The sequence below is a fragment of the Pyrgilauda ruficollis genome, unplaced genomic scaffold (assembly GCF_017590135.1).
Source record: "Pyrgilauda ruficollis isolate IOZ18807 unplaced genomic scaffold, ASM1759013v1 scaffold122, whole genome shotgun sequence".
NCBI classification, from domain to species: domain Eukaryota; kingdom Metazoa; phylum Chordata; class Aves; order Passeriformes; family Passeridae; genus Pyrgilauda; species Pyrgilauda ruficollis.
In genome coordinates this window covers 279,578-296,939 of record NW_024510544.1, presented here as the reverse complement: position 1 = coordinate 296,939, position 17,362 = coordinate 279,578, and the positions used below count along the sequence as shown (strand labels likewise).

Genomic DNA, 17,362 nt, shown 5'->3' with positions numbered 1-17,362 from the left:
GCCCAGCCTCCCGAATATGTGATATTTTCAGGCTATTTTGTATATTTTAGATGCTTTTCAGACAGGCCTCAGCGGCATAAAATATTTTAGGAATATAATATGTCAGCTTGGAAATATCTGAGGTATTTTGTAGCTGTACACAAGCACATCCTGGCCAGGGAAGGGCTAGACTGTGGTTGTGGTTTGAAAAGCAAGGGTGTAAATGTCACAGGTGCCTCTGTTATCCCTGCACACTTGGCCATTTCCATCCCAGAATGATTCACACCAGCCAGACCGTGGCTGGAGCACGAGCCCAGCCAGTGGCTCTGAGCCTGGCACTGCCTGGAGCCACCACAGCAGGGCCCAAGGAGCTGGAACAAATAAATCCCTGAAAACCCTCATCTTTGGAAATTAGTTTGGCACTGCAGAGCTCAAGAGCTCCCACGGGCCAGCCCTGGGATGCGAGCAGTGCTCTGGGCCCTTGTAAAACAATAAACAGTGCTAATGAGCAGCATGGAAATGTGCAGAGCTCGTAAAGCTGCTGCTCAGGAGAACGAGTCACTTGCTAAGGGCCAGCTGGGGAGAGGCTCCCGAGGGACCAGGGCATGGATGTGTGACTGCTGGTGGCCCCTGGATGGACAGAGGGCATGGATGTGTGACTGCTGGTGGCTCCCAATGGACAGAGGGCATGGATGTGTGGCTCCTGGTGGCTCCTGGATGGACAGAGGGGATGGATGTGTAGCTGCTGGATGGACAGAGGGCATGGATGTGTGACTGCTGGTGGCTCCCAATGGACAGAGGGCATGGATGTGTGGCTCCTGGTGGCTCCTGGATGGACAGAGGGGATGGATGTGTGGCTCCTGGTGGCTCCTGGATGGACAGAGGGGATGGATGTGTAGCTGCTGGATGGACAGAGGGCATGGATGTGCGGCTGCTGGTGGCCCTGATGGACAGAGGGCATGGATGTGTGGCTCCTGGTGGCTCCTGGATGGACAGAGGGGATGGATGTGTGACTGCTGGTGGCCCTGATGGACAGAAGGGATGGATGTGCGGCTGCTGGTGGCTCCCGAGGGATGGATGTGTGGCCGGGGTCTGTCCGTGGGCACATCCCGGGGAAGGAAAGGCAAAGGCAGCTCCTGAGCCAGCCGGGGAGCAGCAGGAGGAGCTGGGCTCCCACCCCCCAGGGGACACGCAAATGAGTGCCCGCAGCGTGCCCAGCCGTTCATCAGCGCTAATTGGTGGCAGATGGCTGATGAGACACGGGTGGCATCCGTCAGGATCAGCAGCTTTTGTCTTTCTGCTCTGACACACCTGAGGTGACATTCCCAACCTGAGTGTGAGCCAGCGGCTCTGCTCCAGCTAATTAACAATCTGGGTGATGACGACGACGATGTAGCTCCGAGTTTTAAGGCTGTTTGTTGCTGTTTTCCAAGGAAGGCTGGACATTTCCTCTTAGCAAGGATCTAGTGAGCTCGGGCAATTAGTTTTTATTTCAAAATGACAGTGTGTGAGCAGCACGGCCAGCCCGGAGCCAGGCACTCCAGGCACTCAGAGCTCTGAAGAGCAATCAGTTTCCTAATTCCTAATCTATCCCTGCTCCCTGCCAGGGGGAAGCCGTTCCCCCTTGTCCTTTAGAAGACGCGTGGCTGTGGCACTTGGGGACACTGGCTAGAGGTGGCGTTGGCTCTGCTGGGCGAGCAGCTGGGTGGTCTTAGAGCGCTTTTCCGACCCACCGGATTCTGTGGTTCCGTGATTGCCGGGCTCGATCCGGGCCTGTTCCCGGTCTCTATCCCGGAGGCGGTGCTAGAGGGCGCCCGGGGCCCACGGAGCGGCACCGGCAGCGGGCTGAGCCCGCCGGGACCGGGACCGGGACCGGGACCGGGGTGGGAGCGCCCGGGTCTGCGGCACCACCGGGGGCACGGCTGCAGCAGCGGGACGGGAAAAGGGGCACAAGGAGTATGAAGGAGGCAGGGCTGGGGGATGGAGGTGGTCCCTGTGGGGGTCACTCCTCAGGGAGTGTCACTGCCCCGTCCCCGGGGGATGTAACAAATCCAGGGAGGTGGCACTTGGGGATATGGTTAGCGGTGGGCTTGGCAGGGCTGGGGGAATGGTTGGACTCGGTGGCCTTGGAGCTCTTTTCCATCCTGAATAATTCCCTGGTTCTGTGATCACACAAGAAAGGGGGGCTCGAAATGCAGCCACGTTTTGTGCAACAACCCGCAGGGAGGGATGCAGGCACTTCCTCCCCGGAGGAGCAGCGATCCCCAGCTCCTCTGGGACCCCTGTGTCCCACCCCACCGCAGAGCTCTTTCCCCCAGACCCTTGCTGAGCACCAGCCGCGCTACTTCCACCACTTCAGTTATTTCTGAGCAGGGAAATAACAGCAAATGGAGCTGTTACTATGGCCATACATAAATACCGCTGCTCTCCAAGGACCCCCAGCTCTTGGCAAGGGACCTGAGGGGTCGAGAGGGGCACTTTCTCTGCCTTTTGCAGCTCCACACGAGGTACAGTGGATGGCTGCTGCTGGGGGCAGGAGGCTCCCTGTCCTGGCTCCTATCCAATTTCCAGCTGCACAGAGTTTTCCCTCCATGGGCCACCAGCACACCTGGACAAGAAGGTGCCTGCACTGGCTGCTCATGGACCTGCACCTGGTGCTGCAGGAGCCACTCGTGTTTCCTGTGCAGAAATGGGTGCTGGAGAGAGGGTGCCACAGGGCTGCAGGGCTGTCCAAAGCTCTGCAGTGGTTTTGGGATCTGGCTGGGGGATCTGGAGGCAGCAGGGACATTCCTGGTCAGCCACAGCTCTGTCACGTTCTGCTGAGCATGGTGGGTCTGGGATGTGCTGGGTGCCTGCATGCAGGACGGGGAGAATTAACAGCCTCTTCACTGGGGTTTTAATTCTGCTTCAAGTAAACAGTGTTGAGAAACTCTCCTGTTCCCGCCAGTGGGAGGATCCAGCAGAATCCCTTCCCCACAACAAGCCGTTCCCAGCCTCGCAGTGAGAGCAGCCTCCCAACCCCAGAGTGCATTTTCCACTTCCATCATTTTCCCCAGCTGCTGTTTTAAAACCCAGCTCAGCGACAAGACTTTCCTCCGAGATGAAAAATCGTGATTTGATGTGAACAAATTATTTTTTTGCTCTCTCCTTGCACACTCACTCAAGTATTTCCTTGCTCACTGCCCTCATTACAGCTTGGCAGCCCTGGCTTTTGGGGGAGAGCCCTTAACTTCATTCCATCAGCTGGATTCCATTAGCCAGCTAATCTACTGATTACAATCCACACACAGGATATTTTCTCCTTGCTGTTATCTGAAAGAATATGGGCACCAGTACAAAAGAAAGGGAAAAGAACCCTACAAAAAGCAATTTACAGTTGAGGGAGCGGAAATAAATATATTGCAGTCACATGAGAAAATAGTAACCATGGAGCTATTTTGGGCACAATACATCATGCAAAGGATGGTGTGTCTTTCAAGCACAGTTCAAGCCCAAAATTCAAGGCACAAAATGTTTTTTGGAAAGTAAATTCTCACATACATTAAGCACCATGCCAAGGAGTGGGGTTGGATGCTGTCAGGCTTTGCATTTCAGGTTTGTTCAGAGTTTGCATACAGGAAGCCAGAGCCTCAGTAGGACGATCCCAAAGCTAAAACCACAGAGGTGCTGACAGATTCTGTTGGATCAGGACCATCCTGGGTCAATCCCACTGGGCAGAGCCAGCGGTGGGGTCTTTTCCAATTTAAATGATTCTGGGATTCACAGCCCACAGAGGATGCAGTGCTGAAGGGTCAGTCCCTTGCTCCCTAGAGAATCCCCCCAAAATCACAAGTGCCTTCAAAAATCCTTCGTGATTCAAACCCAAACCATCACCTTGGCTAAGCCTTCTCTGTCCTGAGTGAACACAGCACATGTGAAACACCAACAAATCAGGGTGCAATAATCAGCTGTCACAGCTGTTCCACCCTTTCCAGGTGAGGCTGGGGCTGCTTTTGGGGAGATGCCCTCTGTAATGATGCTTCCTTTGCTTTTATGGAGATTTTATTTTAGTTATTATTTTAAAATCAGAAATAATTCATCTTCCCGAGGAGATGTTGCGGGATGATGGATTGATCTCACCCGGTGTGAGCCACAGCCAGTGCCCGCGGCCATTGCAGGGTGAAAGTGACATTGAAACCTGACAGATTTGCTGTGTTTGCCGGTAAAAAAAATGCACTGCAAAGTACCTGCCTTGCTCTTCCTCTGTCTCCGAGGTACCCGAGTTACCTGCTGTGCTGGGGGTGTGACACACACTGCATCCCACAGCCCTTGGGAACGAGCACCAGCCTCGGCGAGGGCTCGGGTGGGCACACCGCCCTGTGTGCCCAGGCACTGGGACACAACTCCCTGCCGCAATCTCTGCCCTGCCCGCTGTCTGAGCTGCCCCCCGAGGGATAACCCTTGTTTCCTGGGATTCTGCTGGCCCGGGATGCCGCGGCTGCCTGGGGGGCTCCTGTCCTCGGGATGCCCGCAGTCCCCGGGATGGCTCCTGTGTCCCGGAACCGCCTGCTCCCGTCCCCCGGGACCCTCGTGTCCCACGGGATCCCCGTTCTCCCGGGACACCTTTGTCCCGCGCCACCCCCTGCCCCCGGGACACCCCTTTCCCACGGGATCCCCCTGTTCCCGGGACACCCCTTTCCCTCGGGATCCCCCTGTTCCTGGGACATCCCCACGGGAACCCCCTGTTCCAAGGACACCCCTTCCCCAGGGGATCCTCCTGTTCCCGGGACACCCCTGTCCCCCGACATCCCCCTGTTCCCGGGACACCTCTGTCCCACGGGATCCCCCTGTTCCCGGGATACCCCCATGGCATCCCGCTGTTCCTAGGACACCCCTTTCCCACGGGATCCCCCTGTTCCTGGGACACCCCTTCCCCAGGGGATCCTCCTGTTCCCGGGACACCCCTTCCCCACGGGATCCCCCTGTTTCTAGGACACTCCTTTCCCAGGGGATCCCCCGGTTCCAAGGACACCCCTTCCCCACGGGATCCCCCGTTCCTAGGCGGCCGGGGCGGCGGCGGCGCGCCGGGGCCATGCCATGCCCGTAGGGAGAGATGCCTTTGGGAAATGGAGACACTGGAGCACAGCGCAAACATGGCGCCCCGCGGCTGCCGCTGCCGGGCTGGTGCCTGCTCTGCTCGCTGCTGTGCGGGGGGCTCGCCGCGACCCCGGCCCCCGCCTGCCGGCCCTGCGCCCCGGGCTGTGCCTGCGCCGCGCCCGCCTGCGCCGTCAACTGCTCGGCCCGCGGCGTGGAGCGCCCGGGGGCCGCCGTGCCCCCCGCCGCCACCGCGCTGTGAGTACCGGGCACGCCGGGCACGGGCGGGGGGCGCGGGGACCGGCCCGCACCGGCAGCTGGATGAGCGGGGCTTCCCAGCCGGCACTTTGGTTCCGTGTTCGGGAGTTTGGTCCAGGGGGTTCCGTGCGGGGAGGTCTGTTCGAGGGCTTGCGAACGGGGAGTTTGGATCGGGGGGTTCCGTGTTCGGGAGTTTATTTCGGGGGGTTCCGTGCCGGAGTTTGGTTGCGGAGGTTCTGTGTTCGGGAGTTTGGTTCGGGGTTCTGTGCGGGAAGTTTATTTCGGGGAGTTCTGTGCGGGGAGTTTGGTTCGGGGGGTTCCGTGATGGAGTTTGGTTCGGGGGGTTCCGTGATGGAGTTTGGTTCGGGGGGTTCCGTGATGGAGTTTGGTTCGGGGGGAGGTTCCGTGTTTAGGAGGTCCTTGGGAAATAACGCGAGGAGGATGTGCAGGAACGAGTGTTTGAATTAATTGGGGGGCTCAACACACTTTGAAGCCAGTCGGAAAGACGCAGCTGAGCCCCAGCAGCCGTGGCAGCGCTGGGGTGGGATGACAGATGTGTTTGTGTCTGGCTGTTTGGGTAGGTCAGTCGGGCGTGGAGGGGCACTGGAATGGCCCATGTGCTCTGTCACTGAAATCAACTCGCTGCCTGACGCAAAAAACAGACGCAGGGGAAAAGTTTGGTTTTCCGTAGGGAGCAGCTTTTCAGTTCTTGACGAGACAAAAGCGTCGAGTGATTCATGTAAGAAAGATGACGTGGGGCCCGGTGGACAGAGCTCACATGAACTAATTTCTGGTGGTGTTTCGCTGCTCTGTGGGTCTGCTTTTCTGTTTGGATATTCTTAACTAAGCTTCCACTTTCTGTGTCAACACAGAGATGCTGCAGAAGTTGTGGAGTACCACAGTAAACATACATTGTAGGTTTTGCAGGCTGTGTCTGGGCTAGCTTCAGGAAAATGTGCACATCTCTAAATCCAGCAGCCAAGGTGTTTTCCAGCTCTTTTCTTGCTAGATATATTTAGACTTCTGCAAACAAACCAGCCATTGTTTGTGGCAGAAAGTCCCTAACTGGAAAAGACTGGTTTTTATTAAGGAGGTTCTGGATTTCTGTTATCTGTTGTTGGTTTGAGATGGGGCTGTGCAGCTCCCCAGGCTGCTCGCTGTGGAGCAGCCTCCTGAAGGCTGTGATGATCAGTCCTTCATCTGGCTTTTTGAGGACTTGGGGCTATTACAATGTGTTTCTGTGGTTATTAATGTTGGTAGTAAGTGTTTGAGACTGTGTTATTGTTGTTCAGAGGCGCTGAGTTGTAAAAGCTGCCAGAATGTTTTGGGTATTGTGCAGTGACAGATGGAAGTGGGACATAAAGCTCTTGCAGGTGAGCAAAACCACGGGAAGGGAAATGCTCCAGAGCGATGGATGGAGTTTGTGGCACCGTGTTCTGATTGCAGAAGTGTTTGTGCAGGGCACAGAGCTCGTCTTTGGAATTCAGGCTGTGGAGTCAGCCCTGTCAGGCAGCTCATCCCTGTGTGTGCTGGCTGGAAATGTGTGCTGGTTCTGTTCTCAGGCTAAGGTGTGCTGAAGTGAGGTTCTGTCAGGTTTACTGCCCTGTTTGGCCTCCTGGTGCCTGTTCTCAGGGCTGGGCTAAGGTGTGCTGAAGTGAGGTTCTGTCAGGTTTACTGCCCTGTTTGGCCTCCTGGTGATGGCAGAGAGTGCAGGTGCACCCACTGTCATTATAACCTTGAAGAGTTCACAGATTGATTTCTGTTGGGATGGAAGGGACTCTGGCTCATGGCTCCGTGAGGTTATTCAAATGGTTTTGCCTAATAATTTCACATTCCCTTTGTTGAACACGGACTGATAAATCACGTTTACATATTCTCTCATTAGAGGAAAAATTATTTTTTAATATCTCAACAACCCCTTTTAAAAAAATTAATTATTCTGGAATGAAAGCAGCCTTTAGGAAGGCCAAGTTCTGAAAATTCCCAGCGCCAGAATTCCCGGCCATTTGCTTGCAGCAGCGCCCAGCAACTGCGATTCCGAATTTCTGGCTGTAGAAAGTGAGGCCTAGGAAATGAATTCCTCTTGTATCCGACGTTTTAGATGGAGCAGCTTGGAGGAAATAAATGCCAACTGCGGCCGCGCTGTTACCAGGAGCACGGGGAAATGTCCCATCCAAAGAATCACTAAGGAAATGGGCTCTGCTGCTCGCAGACACCACATACCTCGCTGGAAGCTGTCTCCAGGCAGACCGAGTGGGAATATTGGCCCCTTCCCATGGCCAGAGTCAGGTTCTTGAAGTGCAACGCAAAGTCTGGCTGGAAGCAGGAGCAAAGCCTGTTTTTCCAAATAATCCGCAGCGCGCAACGCGCGAAACCGAACTGGGGGAGCAACTTCTGAGCTCCTCCACCCCAGGAATGCTCTGATCCATCTCTTTTCAAGTGCTTCGCTCTCAGCGCTACCGGATTTTGGTCGCGTTTATTTGAGCCTGAGCAGTTTCTTGAGCTTTCGTCGCTTATTTCATTCCTCAAGTGGAAATAAATCTCATCAAGGCTTTCCGACTTTCCCTTGCAAATACTGGTTCTTTCTGACGTGTCTTGGGGGTCGTGGCAGGTTTGAAGTGGAAATTAGGATCTCGATATAAAAGGATGAGAGTGGAAACTTCCTTTATTTTCCCCTCATTAGGATGGAATAGTATTTGTGGATGGGTGAGAAGGAGGAGCTGGGATCAGAGGAGCTCTGCTATCGCCAGGCTCCTGCAGAAGCAGATTTGGGGGTCACAACTTTCACCCAAAACCCAGTGGGGTTTTTTGTGGATTTGGCAGTGAGCCCTGGGGTTGCACTGCCCAGCCGGTGACTTCACCTAAATAAACCTTAAAATAAACAGATCCTATGATTCAGGAACCTGCAGTCTGGTATTTTAAATTTCAAGGGCCAGCAGCGATTGGTAGATTTTGATATTATTTCACGATGCAGGACAAGCCTTTTCAAGGCTTGAGGTGCCTTCAAAAGCTATCAGGGGAAAAAAAATTTCCAGTTTAAATTAAAATTTAATTCAGGTAAACCCACAGGCAGTGGAGTGTCTGTACAATAGTGTCCAGGCCACAAAAGCAAAATAGCTCTATTGCTGTTCCTAGAAAAAATTGAGACAGCCTGGAATGTCATTCTTGTAGGAAGCCATATCCCAGCGAAAACAAGGCTGCGTTTCTCTTTTGTAAGAGATTTTGGAGGGGGGAAAAAGGCCCAAATGAGGTGCTAGATAAATATTTTGCCAGCGAGATTCTTTCAGCCTGTGGAAGAAGGGACCAGTCCCGTAAGCAACTCGTAGCTGTAGTTTGAGTGTGAACAAGGAGGCGATTCTGCGGTGTGGGGTCGGAGCAGAACGGGCTCCGCTGTTAGAGAGGGCTGGGGTGTTTATTGTGCTCCTTCCTAAAGCTTCAGAGCACTCTCAGTGCTGTTCCCACGACTGAGAAACTTTTTGAAAATGAAAACTTTTCTCAGTGGTGTTTCAAAGTTTCAAACATTAAGAAAAATGTCCCAGCTCAGGAAGAGCAGGCATCCACCGGAGAGGCGGATTTGAAGGCGCTTCTGCTCTGGGGCAAAAGTTGCAATTGAATAATCCCGAGCAGCATCAAAACGTCTCACTTCTGTGATCTGTAGTTTGGTGCAGCCAAACCTACAAACCCTGGTATTCACAAACCCCCACATGTTAAAGAACTGCAGTTAAGCATCTTGGAGCCCCACGAGGCAGGACGAGAGATGGTGGAACCCTCTGGGTTTCCTCTGACACCTGGTGTGTTTTTTCCTGTGCACTGTTTACACTGATTTTTCCCTGTGTTTCCTGAAATTTTTAGGTTTCCTGGTGGTCTCTTTCTGTGTGTTGCTTTTTCCTTGTTGGAGTGAAAGTGAGGGCTGATCCTGCTCTTCTCCTGCTGGCAAGCCCCTGGCAGGTCTCTTTGCGTTTCACTCAGCTGCTTTCATTGTGCTCTCACAAAGAGTGGATTTAAAAGAAAAACCACTCACTCAGAAGGTAGAACTCATACGGTTTGTTAATGCTCCTCTGCCTTTTATCCCGTTTTAATGGCATTCCTTGTTTTATCTCTTGTCACGCGCATTTTCCACGCTGTGGTTTCCATAACGCGTCTCCACGTCATCCTTTCTCCGTTCCTCCAAGCTTTGTTGTCCTTTGATTGATTGTTGCAGTTCAGCTTGATTTTGTGTTTTATTTACTCCACATGTCCCCAGACATTTATCTGAGTAGTAGTAAGTGAGCAGCAAAGTGAGCAGGGGAAGAAGGACAGCTCGGGAGCAAAGCCGTGCATTGCAGTGCCAGGGTGGAGCGGGCTGGGAGCTGCCTGGACCTTGCTCTTAATGTGAGGAGAGTGCATGGAGCAGTGCGGGCAGTGGGGTGGGTTTGGGGGGACACAGCACTTGTGAGTTAGTCCCTCCACAGCCGACAGCACGATTTTAGGCAGTCGCTGTCAGGCTCGAGGGGAAAATTTCCTATCTGTTCCCCAGTGGAAAGTTGGCAGCTCCGCTCCGCTCCCGGGCTGTGCTTACGGTGCTGCTGCTGCTCAGAGGAATGGCTGCTGCTGCTCACCAGCCCACCCTTTTCTCCCCCCACATCAAACCACCCTCCTCAGCCTCCCCACCATCCCTCCCTTCTCTGCAGCCCTTGGTGAAATGTGGCTCCAAGGCTGGAAAGCCGCAGTGGCCGCGGAGCTGCCGGCCACGCTCCCCTTCAGCTGCAGGGACAAGCTGTGCTGAAGGTCACTAGCCTGTCCCAAAGGAGGGTGGTGGTGTCCCACCAGACCTCTCCAGCCCTTATTTCTCAGCCTTCCTTTGCAGTAAAGAATGAGCCTGTTTTTCATGTCGAATCCCTGTTCTTTACGTAGACAGTGAAGCGAAGTTGGCATCTCTGTTTGCCAAAACTAAAAATGTCAATTGAAACGTAGTGTTAGTTTTTTTGCTTTGCAAAGGGCACAAAAAGCAAAACTCATGTGATTGCTGCCATTCACGTTATTTAAAGGATAGCTGTCATCAGGAAGAGCATCAAAAACGTGCAAGCTGTAGCATTTGCAGTGTATTTATAGGAACTGTGACCAGTAAAGAGATTCTGTCATAGAATCACAGAATCCTGGAATAGTTTGGGTGGGAAAGGACCTTAAAGAGCATCTCATTTCACTCCTCTGCTATTGGCAGGGACACCTTCCTTTAGACCAGGTTGCTCCAAGCCCCATCCAGCCTGGCCTTGGACACTGCCAGGGATCCAGGGGCAGCCACAGCTGCTCTGGGCACCTGTGCCAGGGCCTCACCTCCCTCACAGGGAGGAATTTTTTCCATATATCAAACCTCAGTTTTTCCTCTTTCAGTGTGAACCCATTCCCACCTGTCCTGTCTCTCCAGGTCCTCATGAGCAGTCCCTCTCTGGCTTCCCTGTAGCCCTTTCAGGTACTGGAAGGTGCCTTGAGCTCTCCGTGCGACCTTCTCCTCTGCAGGCTGAACTTCCTCAGCTTTCCAGCTCTTCCCTTTCCCTTGAAAGATCACATCCTTTTTGATGATGTGCAGATAAGCAAAACACATAATTAAAACAATTCCTCAGCCAGCTGTTTCTGCTGCAAAATAGTTGCCCTCAGGTTAGGAACAGGTAAATCTCTTGTGCTTCCTGGCATCAGGCCTTGGAAAAACCTCGCTGAGCTGAGCTCGGCAGTGAAGTTTCAGACGTGGCATATGGTCCTGTGTGATTCTGTTTAACCTGCTGTCATGTTGAATTCAATTAGCAGCCCGTGCTGAGGCAGTGTGATAGGCTGGGTTGGTGACAGGACTGGATGTTCATTCACTCCGTGGTAGCAGATCTCCCACCTACGGCATTTCTGGGTGCTGGAGCGTGGCCCTGCTGTTCCTGCAGGCTGGGTGCCCTCTGGCAGTGCACGTTTGGGTGCTGGTGGGATCCTCATTTCTCACTTGTGCTGGCAGATGCTCTGGAGGACCGTGGGGACAGGGCTGTGGCACAGCCTGCAGCAGCTCGTTCCTGCGGGGCAGCCTGGAGTGACACGGAGTCTGGATCCGAGCCACGACTCCGCCAGCCTGTTCCTATTCCTCCAAAATTGTCCCTGGCCACCACACCATGGCCTTGTTTCTCCTGGTGACAGCTGGGCAGCTCATTTTCTGCCAGCCTGTGCAGGCAGCTCCTTGTGAGAAGCACTCTGGGCTCTGTGCAGTGCAGTTTGTGTGTCTGTGATGGGTTTAATCCCTGGTTTGGAAGGGACATTTCCAGGGTGGGGTTTGCAGCCCTCCCAGAGCCTGTGCCCACCTCCTTGGACAGACCTCCTGGTCCTTGAGAGAGCTGGAGAGGGACTTGTGACCAGGGCATGGAGTGCCAGGACAAGGGGGAATGGCTTCCCACTGCCAGAGGGAAGGGTTGGATGGGATCTTGGGAAGGAATTGTTCCCCGTGAGGTTGCCTGGAGAATCTAGAAGTGTCCAAGGCCAGGCTGGACAGGGCTTGGAGCGACCTGGGGCAGTGGAAGGTGTCCCTGCCCATGGCAGGGGTGGCACTGGATGGGTTTTAAGGTCCCTCCCAGTCCAGAGTGTTGGGTGATCCCCTGGTTCTGTGCTGCAGATCCCCAGCCATGGCCTCTTCCCAGCTCCATTGCAACATCCCCTGGCAGCCCCTCAGCCCTGGCTCCCGCAGGATCCCCGTGGCTGCTCCGGGCTCCTCTGGCAGGGACAGCACCAGCCTCCAGAGGCAAAGGAGGATTTTCCCTGTAGGGACAGCCAGTGGCTCCTCTCCGTCCTGCCCCTGGCCTGGGGGCTGGCCCGGGATGTTGTGGAGCCCTGTCCCAGGGCTTGGGGGGCTCTGCTCCTGCTGGGAATGGGTTAACTGGGCTGCTGGAATGGGTTCTGCTCCTGCTGGAATGGGTTAAGAGGGCTGCTCAGGGGCTTCTGCTCCTGCTGGAATGGTTCTGTTCCTGCTGGAATGGGGTTAAGTGGGCTGCTCAGGGGTTTCTGTTCCTGCTGGAATGGGCTCTGCTCCTGCTGGAATGGCTCTGCTCCTGCTGGAAGGGGTTAAGAGGGCTGCTCAGGGGGTTCTGCTCCTGCTGGAAGGGGTTAAGCGGGCTGCTCAGGAGTTTCTGTTCCTGCTGGAATGGCTCTGCCCTGCTGGAAGGGGTTAAGTGGGCTGCTCAAGGGGTTCTGTTCCTGGTGGAAGGGGTTAAGCGGGCTGCTGGGAATGGGTTCTATTCCTGCTGGAATGGGTTCTGCCCCGGGCCGTGGGAGTGGCGCTGTGCGGAGGAGCCGGGGTGTGGGCCGAGTCCTCCGGAGGGAGGAACCCGAGGAACAGCTAAGCCTGGGAAAGCAGAGCCCGGCCGGATTGTGTTGGCCAAAGCTGAGCGCTTCTCTCTCAAACCACGCCTCGGCGAGGGGGTGGAGTGAGGCCGGGCTGGAGCTGCGGGTTTTGGTTTGGTTTGGGGCAGGTTGGTGAAAGCATCTGTGTCCTGCCCCGGGAGATTCCTGCACTGACACAGCCCCAGGGCGGTGAGCTGGGGGGATGATCCCTTGATCCCCAAAACCCTGATGGGAGCACGTGAATTCCTTAGAGACCTGGGGAAAAAAAAACCAAAAACGTGATCCTCTTTTTTTTTTTGGTGTGTGTATTTTTGTAGTACAGAAACGCTGCTTTAGAAGTGCCTATTTTTGTAGCTCTGCGTTCACCCGCTCGCCTCGCAGCTGGCTGGGTGTGTGTTAGGGCTTGAATGCAGCCTTTCCACGTGTGGCTTGGAAAATCCAGCTGTTCATTCCTGCCTCTGCTGCCGGTGCTCCCAAACGCCACATTTCCAAGAGCAGGGTGCCCATCCTGGCACGGGGGCTTGGGGACCCTCTGGGGTGTTGGGGCTGTCAGGAGAGGTGCCAAACATGAGATGCCCCTTGCAGGGGATGCTCATGGCCCAGGGCTGGCACCCACACTCCTGCTGGCAGCGGGACCAGCGCTGTCACTCTGGGAATGTTCCAGGTTTTCCCTCCAGTGCTGACCCTCCCATGAGCAGGGGCTGTGTGGCTCTTTGGGAGCAGAGGGAACCATCCAGCCGTGCTGTGCAGGCGGTGTGTGGGGTGACAAGAACAAGAATCACGGCCCTGTTCCGTGCCACGTGCTCCCAGCACAGAGCGTGTGCCACATTTCCTCTCCTGGGGCTTGGAGAGCCCAGGGAACAGCTGGAAACCACAATGGGATGCAGAGTGGAGCCTCTAAGAAAAGCCTTGCAGCCGCGTTCCCTCCTCTCTGCTGTGCTTTGCGCTCCCTCAGACACATCTGCTTCAGCTTGTTTCACCAAAGGAGGAGAGGGACAGGGTTTTTAGGGTGCTGACTGCCTTGTGACCCCCAGACAGGTCCCAGGGGCACGGGGGACCTGGTGAAAGGCTCTGAGCTCTGGCAGAGCCTGTGCAGGCAGTGTGGTGCTGCTGGCCCTCAGCAGAGCTGGGTTTCACCCCTCCCCAGATGAAAAAAAGGGTTGGAAAGCTTTGTGGAAAGAGTGAGCTTGCAAAGGAGGAGTTTGGATAGGGAAAGAGCAATCAACTGGCACCTTCCACGTTTCCTATTGCTGTACCAGCTCTGGGATCTCTTGGCTTGGTGCAGGCACAGCAGAAGGACAGCTCTTACCTGAGACCTGCTCGTGATCCAGGCAATCCTGCCAAAGCACCAGCTTGGAACACGGGCACTTGCCTTTGAGGTGGGCAGAGCTGCTGCCATCCCAGCCTCCTCAGTGATTCCAGCAGGATGCACAGTGACAAATCAGTGATTTGTGTCCCAGAACTGCCCTCACACCTAAGCACAGCACAGCTAAAAAGAAATCTCCCATTCCCTAAAGCCAAACCCAGCACTCATCTGAAACATGATGCAGAGTGATTCCCTGGGAGAAGAGTTTCCATTGGAAAATGTCTTGGCTCCCACCCAGTGCTCTGTGGAGCAGTTGTGGAGGACAGCTCGCTGCTGCTACCTGGGAGATTTTCTGGAAGAGGACTGTTAACATAAGCAGGAGTTGGTGGAGCCATTAGTCAGGATCCCATCTCAGCTCCTTCACTAGACAGCAAAAAGAAGATTCCCTGTCCTGCCAGACTCTGGAGACAGCTGCAGACAGAGAGCCACTGCCATGAGAAGAGTGGCGTTGGCCAGAGATTCATAAGTAATGAATTAAATCTGTGCAGAGCAAAGGTTTCTGTCGGAGTGTGGGAACATTATTTTACTCCTACGGAGGGAAAACATGAAGTCAGTGGCTTTATAGACTGAGCTCTGCAACCTCTGATTGCATGGATCGGTGCAAAGGTTGGATCAGAAGTCTTAAAAAAATTAGTGTAGACAAAACTGAGGTGGGAAAACAAAAGCTGGAAGAGGCCAAGGGTTAGGCTTTGTTAGTCTCTGAGTTGTGTTAAGAGAATTCACTGTAGCTGGTATCTGTGGTGGATTGTGTTCCTGCAGCAGTAAGGAAGGGCTTTATTTAAGGAAAATTAAAAGGAAAGGTGCTTCTCCTGTGTGCAGGGCACAGCACAGATCAAGCAGCACCGTGGAGACAAAGCTGGAGCTCTCTGGGTGGCACTCGAGGTTCTGCCGGGCTGACACAAGACAATTCCCAAGGTTTAATTGAGAGGGAGGGCACACCCTGCTTTCTGCAGGGAGTGCCAGGAGCATCACTGGCTCCTGAATCTGTGTTTCATACAACACAATAACTTCAGTAGCCCAGCAGCCAGACCCCGAACAGCTCCAAAGCCCTCGCTGTGCTCCCTCCTGGCACTCCCTGCATCCAGTAATTAACCATTACTTGGAAAGCTCTGTGCCTTTCCAGTGCCTGCAGGACAGTGACCTGTCAAGGCAGCAGTGCCACTGGCCTTGGGGAGGTGAATTTCTGATTACATGCACGGGTGGCATCTGCTACAGCCACAGATTTAGGTGGCACTAACTTGGGTTTGCTTTGCTAGTGCCCCGTGCTGTGCAGCCAGTCAGGTGGGAATATTTCCTTCTGGCATAAATTAGTCTTTGCAGCAATTAAAGGGTTAATTACAGCTGCCCATCAGATCTCTCAAACAAGCCGGCAGAGCCCACTGTTGTGCTCTGTCTTCCTGTGGATTAGGCAGACACATCCAAGGCTGTAGCTTGATCCCATAACTTCAAGAGAGCCGGGGGAGTTTGGAAATTCCTCTCCCAACACCCTGCTCTAGAAGGATCCACAGCTTCCCCTGAGGCAGCTCCTCTCTGGCTGCTTGGGAAGGACATTCCAGAAGTCATCAGAGGATCTTTCCACAGAATCCCGGGATCATTTGGGTTGGAAAACACCTCTGAGCTCATTGAGTCCAACCTGTGGCCGATCCCCTTCTGAGGATGGGCAGCCCAGCTGTGGATCCTGCTCTCACAGCTGAGTGCTCTGACCAGCACCTTTAGCTCCCTGTGCAGACTGACCCCAGTTCCCCTGGTCCCACAGAGCAGGGGAAGCTCCTGGAGCTGCTGTTCCCTCCCCTGGCTTGCCGTGCAGCTCCTGGGAGCTGCTGGATGCTGCAGCAGCCATGGGGGCTGTGAGCAGGGCCAGCAGAGCTTCCCTGTGTGCTGCCCTGGGCGGTCAGGGGAGTGCAGTGCGTACCTTGGTTTGGGAGGAAAGCCCAGCTACTGGGGGCAGTGTTGTCTAAGGGCTGGAACGAGCAGGGGAAGCAGAACTCCTGCTTTTGTTTCCAGTTTGACCCTGCTGGTGTGGGCTGGGCTCTCAGGGATTCCTCTGCATCCCTCTCCCTGGATTCCTCTGCATCCCTCTCCCTGGATTCCTCTGCATCCCTCTCCCTGGATTCCTCTGCATCCCTCTCCCTGGATTCCTCTGCATCCCTCTCCCTGGATTCCTCTGCATCCCTCTCCCTGGATTCCTCTGCATCCCTCTCCCTGAATTCACTGTAGCTGGTATCTGTGGTGGATTGTGTTCCTGCAGCAGTAAGGAAGGGCTTTATTTAAGGAAAATTAAAAGGAAAGGTGCTCCTCCTGTGTGCATGGCACAGCAGAGATCAAGCAGCACCGTGGAGACAAAGCTGGAGCTCTCTGGGTGGCACTCGAGGTTCTGCCGGGCTGACACAAGACAATTCCCAAGGTTTAATTGAGAGGGAGGGCACACCCTGCTTTCTGCAGGGAGTGCCAGGAGCATCACTGGCTCCTGAATCTGTGTTTCATACAACACAATAACTTCAGTAGCCCAGCAGCCAGACCCCGAGCTCCAAAGCCCTTGCTGTGCTCCCTCCTGGCACTCCTTGCATCCAGTAATTAACCATTACTTGGAAAGCTCTGTGCCTTTCCAGTGCCTGCAGGACAGTGACCTGTCAAGGCAGCAGTGCCACTGGCCTTGGGGAGGTGAATTTCTGATTACATGCACGGGTGGCATCTGCTACAGCCACAGATTTAGGTGGCACTAACTTGGGTTTGCTTTGCTAGTGCCCCGTGCTGTGCAGCCAGTCAGGTGGGAATATTTCCTTCTGGCATAAATTAGTCTCTGCAGCAATTAAAGGGTTAATTACAGCTGCCCATCAGATCTCTCAAGCAAGCCGGCAGAGCCCACTGTTGTGCTCTGTCTTCCTGTGGATTAGGCAGACACATCCATAGCTTGATCCCATAACTTCAAGAGAGCCGGGGGAGTTTGGAAATTCCTCTCCCAACACCCTGCTCTAGAAGGATCCACAGCTTCCCCTGAGGCAGCTCCTCTCTGGCTGCTTGGGAAGGACATTCCAGAAGTCATCAGAGGATCTTTCCACAGAATCCCGGGATCATTTGGGTTGGAAAACACCTCTGAGCTCATTGAGTCCAACCTGTGGCCGATCCCCTTCTGAGGATGGGCAGCCCAGCTGTGGATCCTGCTCTCACAGCTGAGTGCTCTGACCAGCACCTTTAGCTCCCTGTGCAGACTGACCCCAGTTCCCCTGGTCCCACAGAGCAGGGGAAGCTCCTGGAGCTGCTGTTCCCTCCCCTGGCTTGCCGTGCAGCTCCTGGGAGCTGCTGGATGCTGCAGCAGCCATGGGGGCTGTGAGCAGGGCCAGC

General features: G+C 54.6%; 1 protein-coding gene across 1 annotated transcript in view; it reads left to right on the top strand.

Moving 5' to 3' along the window:
• The first annotated feature begins 5,024 nt into the window (after nt 1–5,024).
• The window catches only part of PKD1 (polycystin 1, transient receptor potential channel interacting), an 84,076-nt gene continuing 71,738 nt past the window's right edge, over nt 5,025–17,362 (top strand). The window contains exon 1 of the mRNA XM_041490363.1: nt 5,025–5,310. Within this exon, the coding sequence (XP_041346297.1) occupies nt 5,072–5,310 (239 nt within the window). The 5' untranslated portion in view covers nt 5,025–5,071. The remainder of the gene's footprint in view (nt 5,311–17,362) is intronic.